The sequence below is a fragment of the Echeneis naucrates genome, chromosome 10 (assembly GCF_900963305.1).
Source record: "Echeneis naucrates chromosome 10, fEcheNa1.1, whole genome shotgun sequence".
NCBI lineage: Eukaryota > Metazoa > Chordata > Actinopteri > Carangiformes > Echeneidae > Echeneis > Echeneis naucrates.
The window spans coordinates 6,669,566-6,675,894 of NC_042520.1; the positions used below are offsets into that span (position 1 = coordinate 6,669,566).

At 37.2% G+C, this 6,329-nt stretch overlaps 1 protein-coding gene across 1 annotated transcript; it reads left to right on the forward strand.

Moving 5' to 3' along the window:
* Positions 1-3,195: 3,195 nt before the first annotated feature.
* On the forward strand, positions 3,196-4,874 carry LOC115050396 (uncharacterized). Its single transcript, XM_029513240.1, has 5 exons — positions 3,196-3,511; positions 3,694-4,065; positions 4,227-4,352; positions 4,578-4,624; positions 4,708-4,874. The coding sequence occupies exons 1-5, from the start codon at positions 3,196-3,198 to the stop codon at positions 4,846-4,848; spliced, it is 1,002 nt and encodes a 333-aa protein (XP_029369100.1). The 3' UTR covers positions 4,849-4,874.
* The last annotated feature ends 1,455 nt before the right edge of the window (positions 4,875-6,329 follow it).

Below are 6,329 nucleotides of genomic sequence, written 5' to 3' on the forward strand. Positions count from 1 at the left end.
TAGTAAATAAACACTAAAGCTTACTTATGGTTTACTCTGACGCAGTTTAATATATATTTTTTTACATTTACATAGATTATTATTAATTAACATCATTTTTATTCCTTTACAGAAATGCAGTTGAGTCACTTCAGTTACACATCAAACTGACGGACTTTTATTTTGACATGCTAACCAACCAAACATCGGCGGGGCTTTTCAAACACTTTTTCAGGACTGCAAAAGAAATGGCTGTAAGTTTGTCAGGTAGCTATTGAGTTTAAGAACGTATAAATATCCTCGAGTGAGTTTAAATGAGCTGTGTTTTATTTCAAAATATTTTTTTTCCAGCCGTTAGCTAGTAACGATGTTAGCTTAGCATCATTCAGCGTTAGCGCAGCATTTAACTTAAAGGTGGCTGTCACTTCATGAACTGAGCTTTACTCTGTTTTACTGCTGACATTTGATACGGAAAGTCGGGAGACTTTTTTGTTTCCAATTAATTTAACTTTTATTTGTAGTTTTTCTTTTCCACCTTTGGTTTAAAACTGAATCATAGAAACCGAGTTCGTCTTGTTTATCTGCGTCTTCAAACAGTTTAAAACACGAAGTGACAACAACACATTATTGATGAATGACATTAATCCTCAGTTAACTTATACAGGAAATGTATATGGATATAATTGCTTTGCCCAAGAAGATGAGCAGAATACAAATAAATATTCACAGACATAATGTCTTTGAATGAAAGCTTAACCCAACAGATGTAATTTGATACAGTGTGAATTCAGTAAAAACTAAAAATCCTAATTGGCCTGTTACAGCAGTATTAATATGATGGGTGTCATTAAAAAGCCTTAAAAACACAAAGCCATAAGTGGAATTCAATACAGTTTGGAAACATAGAAAGTAAAGGACATTTTGTCAGTAGATCAGGCTCTGAATCTGACAATAGTATTTTCTCCTGTGTTTTCTGAGTAGTTTCTTGCCCTGTGATGGACTGGCGACCCGTCCAGGGTGACCCCACCCTCACCCAGTGTGACCTGGGATTGGATCCAGCACCCCCCATGAGCTGGAAACAGATAAGTGTGAGAAGATGAATTATTTGAATGAATCAAATCAGCATCTTTGTGTCTCGCCAGTGGAAAAAAGACAGCACAGCACTGTAAAGATCATTTGACTGATCAGAAGCTGACTCTAATGTTCAAGGTGGGCATCACAGTTTGTTTCAAATGTGACTTTCTTTCATCTGTGCTTCTGCTAGCAGAAAAAACATGTTATATCTTTTTACAATCAGACAGACATCACTTTATGCTGTAGGTAGAATTCCCCAAGACAGTCTACGTGTCCACCCTGAGAACAAGCAAAGCCACAACAGTCAGAGGTTGTGGTGGGATATTTCTCTCCCTCCGACCGACCACTGAAGCTGTTTATTCTCAGCAAACCCGACCTGAAAACGACACACATCTGTCAGTAAGTATGAGGACTCTTCCAATTATTTTGTGTTTTGTCTTAAATATAATGGTATAAATTATTTTTTTCAAACTGGCAGTCAAACTTGTGTTTCAATAATGAAACTTAACATCTCAGTACAAACTGCTGCTCTCAGGAAAAGAGCCTCCTGAGCACCTCCCCCTCTGACAGCAGCTACCAGAGAGCAGCAAACCTCTAAAAGGTCTGAGCAAAAATAGCCACCATGTAACATTACTGAGAAAGTGTGTTTGTCTCCATTCCTCCTTTTACGTCTCCTGTTGGTTACTGAGGTATTATTATTAATTATAAGAGTAATACTACTATTTTAAAATGATAAGCAGCAGTAAAAGTTGAGCTAAAATACAGAGAGAGAGGAATAAAGGCCTCTTGGTAATTACACCTCAAGAAAGACATCAGAAGTTTTCACTGTAAGAGTGCTGCTCTGTTCTGTAGAGAACAAGTGAAGAGACTACAGAGGATGGATGTTGTGACCACAGAAACCTCCCCAAGTCTGTCCGCTCTGCTCTTCATGCTGAAGTGACTGATGTGTGGGAGGGGCATCACTGATGATGTGGTGCATCTGGATTGGCTGCTTCACAGGAAATTGAAGATGGCTCCACTGCCTTTGTGAATCACTTAGATATGAAGATGTATTTTGTCTCCAGTTGAACAACAAAAGCAACAGTCGGATGAGGATCTGTCATTTCAGCGCTCACATCCTCACAGTTCAGAGAGGTCGAATCAAACAATGTCAGGAAAAACACAAAGACTTTTTTTTATCATCATTCTTTTCTCAACAACCTCAAACAAAAATGCTGCTGAACCTTTTGTTTCATTGATCTCATGTTTAAACGTGCCGATAAACTTCTTTGGATGTGATCATGAGCTGTGTTTGGTTTGATGGATCAGACTTTGGGACAAAAAGGCATTACTGATAATATCATGTCGACATGTGAGAGGGACAAAACCTGTGAAACACAAACAAATTGCACCTGCTGTACATTTTATCTCTCATGGAAAGTAAATTAACGCACACACAAGATGAACAACGCAGAAATATGCAGTGTTGTGTCATATTGTCTATTCATGACTCAAAGGCACAAACTTTCTAGATTTTATCCCCGTTTGGTAAAAATGACACGTGGCTGGTGGTGTCCGAGTTTATTTTTAAAATATGTCATATTTTTATTGAAAATATAAAAAACTGCAATTAATTATGACCTACACTTAAACTAAAATGTTATAGATGATTGCACATTTACTGTTTGCATCATATCTCATCAGCAGCTGAGTGAACCTTCAGAGCCAGTTACAGAATCCCACCATGAAAAAAAGTTTGTTTTCAGGGTTGTTTTGTGCGTTTAGACATGAAAGATAGTGATAATATTTCCACTGTGGTGGCACAGAGAGACACCAGTGTAATGACTGACCAATCAGATTGCTCTCATATTGTTCCCTCCCCTTCATACGACTACATTAAGGGAAATCATCTTCAACAGAGTTTAAAATAACTGCTGTCTTAAGTGGATTAACATGAAAATGTTGATCATATTTCATCTTTTGTTCTTCCTCAGAGCAGGACGTAAGTAGATAAAGTCAACTTTTCTCAAAATGTATTCTGCAGTCTACGTTTCAAATTTTATAATCATCTTTTTGTATCAGTTTAGATCTAGAGATATGTGCCTCTGTCTCTGATTTTAATTCCTGATCTATTTAATGGTATTTTTAGGATGCACAGATGAAATGATCTTTGAGACGAAAACTGTTGGTGTTGGAGAAGACGTGAAGTTGACATGTCCCCGCCAAAAATCTGATTACTCTGCAAATTTATTTTGGATCCGACTTGTTTCTGGAAACTTACCTGAACTCTTGGGAGGAACATTTTCATTTGATGATTATCGTGTTAATAAGAGTCCTCGTTCTACAGCAAAACAAAAACCTGGAACTTTTCTGCTGCATTTTCATAAAACAGAGCAAAGTGACACTGGACTGTACTACTGTATAAAAGTCGATGACTTAGAGATGAAGTTTTTAACAGGAACATTTCTCAGAGTTAAAGGTAAATAAAGTACGGTACACAGATTAAAATTTAATTAGAAATAATCTCAAGGAACTTCTCAAATACAATTGGTCAAAGTGAAACATATTTCTTCGATGTATACTTTAGATTTAGATTTATTTATTTTAAGTGATATTTAATTGAAGTTCTGAATTCATGTATAATTTTATTATATTTCTCAGGAGCAGAACCTGAGATCACCACCAACTTTCAGCTTCCTCCATCTGATCCAGTCCGTCCAGGAGACTCAGTGACTCTTCAGTGTTCGGTCCTCTTTGACTCTGAGAAGAAAACATGTCCAGGAGATCACAGTGTGTACTGGTTCAGAGCTGGATCAGATGAAGCTCATCCCAGTTTCATTTACGCTCATGGAAACAATAGAGATCATTGTAAAAAGAGTCCTGAGTCTGAGTCCACACAGAAATGTGATTACTTCTTCTCCAAGAACGTCAGCTCCTCTGATGCTGGGACTCATTACTGCGCTGTGGCCACGTGTGGAGAAATTTTATTTGGAAATGGGACTAAACTGGAGATTGATAAACTGGAAATTGAAGGTAAGTGGAGAATATTCTTATATAAATGTTCAATTGGCATATTTTTGTGTTTAATTTCAGAATGTAGAATTTAGATCCTATTTAACGCAGTAGTTATTTATATTTTCTCATCCAATAAAATCATAATGAACTTTATTTCTTTGGTTCATATATAATTTCAGAGAACATGATGGATCTCCAGAGGACGATCACACTTCTGTTGGTGTTATGTGGTACTTTGGCTACAGCTCTGATTGTTACTGTCTTCCTGTTTTATATGAAGAAGAAAACTTCTGATTGTTCCAAAGGTAGTAGAAGTTGACGGAGACGTCTGTTCTTTTTACTACATATCTGCTGCCTGTTCTCTTGCTCATAAGTCTGATAGTCATATTTATCTTCGTTTTCACCAACGAGAAGAACAAATGTGACTGTTGTAATGGTAATATACCTAAATCATACTTGTCTTTCCATCAGTAAACCTCTCCTGCATCCTGACTGACTGATATCTATATATTTTCTGTTTCCTGCTCCAGCTGCTGCTGTCCTGCACAAAAACAGACGACAACAGACGAGTCAACAGGTGAGGAATTTAAATGTTGGACTGATGTGAACAAAAAAGAAGATTCAGATTTTTCACCTTCATTTCTCTATATATTTCTCCAGAGAGGGAACGATGATGCATGGATTTATTCTTCTGCCATCTACAGCGTGATAAAAACTGGAAGTTGTTCATTAAAGGATGCAAAAGCAGCAGAGAGAGAGAGGACCTTCACTGCTATGAGAGCTTTTGGGATGGATCAATGAATGAATGTGTATTTGTGCTGTATAACGGCAGATATAATCCAAAATGCTATTTTATATCTGTCTGATTGGTAATATTGTCAAAAAATTCATTTTGAACTGTTCTACATTTGAAACTTTCCAGATAAAACACTGGATGATGAGTGAAAGCACCGATAACAGTTTGGTGTTTGAAACTGGGAAAATTACAGACATGAATTTTTTTATATCCAACTTTATTTTTCACATCATGATTTTAGTAACAATGTTTTACTTAATGCTGATTGAATTCTTTAGTTTTGTGTTTGCTTCATTGAAAAAACCAAACAGTAATAAATTGTTCTTTGCACACATTTACGCTCATACTGTTTATTTTTTAACAATTAAATTCTTCTCATCTGCTCATGATTTTGCAAACATGCAACAGAAAATAATTTCTCTACGTAAAGATAGATCTTCCAGGAAGTGGCCAGTTGTAACGATGAAATGTGATCTATGTCACCCACGAGGCTCATTATTTTCATCTGGTGGACAGAATAACAGTGTTGGTGTTTGAATGTCTTCATGATTTCATTCACACCAGAGAAAAGTTTTTAGCTTTTCCATTTGAACTGTTATCACAGACCAGTCTGGCATCAGTCAAGATAACAGCAGTCTGTACATCTTGTGTGCATTTTGGTCTTCTGGTTAACAAAGAGGTTGGTGTGGTAGAGATGTGGGGAGCGACCTACAGAAAGGGGGCTGGAGCCAATCGCAGCTGACAATGGGCGAGCAAACACTCTGAAGAGGTCGGCGGTCGATATCAGGGCCGACATATAAAGGAGGACGAGCATTTACACTCACACTCAGGTCACATATTAATCCAAAGATGAATGTCTCTGGACTGGGAGGAAGCCAGAGAAGCAAAAACACAAAAAAGGAAACAGAGCCGGTCAAATGATTTCTATCGCCTTCTTGCAGGTTCAGTTTGTTTAGATGAATAAAACAGGACAGAAAATATTTTGCACAAATCAGCATCACTGTGTCTCTCCAGTTAAAAAGGACAACACAACACTGTAAAGAGCATTTGACTGATCCACAGATGACTTTTTGTGTTCAAGCTGAAGGGAATCATCATTTGGATTAAAATGAGTTCTTTTGCTCACACACATAACTTCCTTTCATTCTTTCTTTTGCTTGTAGAAAAAAATGTTTATGATAATAGACTCAAAGAGAGAAAACTTGATGCTGTAGGTACAATTCATCATGTCTGCCTTGAGAACAACAAGCAAAGCCACATGCAGCAGCTACAGTCACAGTCACAGGTTGAGGTGGGACATTTCTCCCCCTCTGACCGACCACACAAGTTTTTCACTCTCAACAGACCTGACCAGAAAAAAACACATAACTACAAGTACATGCAGCTTTAGTTTTTAACCAATCAAACTATCTTCAAATGATTTAGTGCTTCATTTTAAATGTGAATATATTCATTCATTACGTCCGGCTGCCAAACTTGTGTTTCA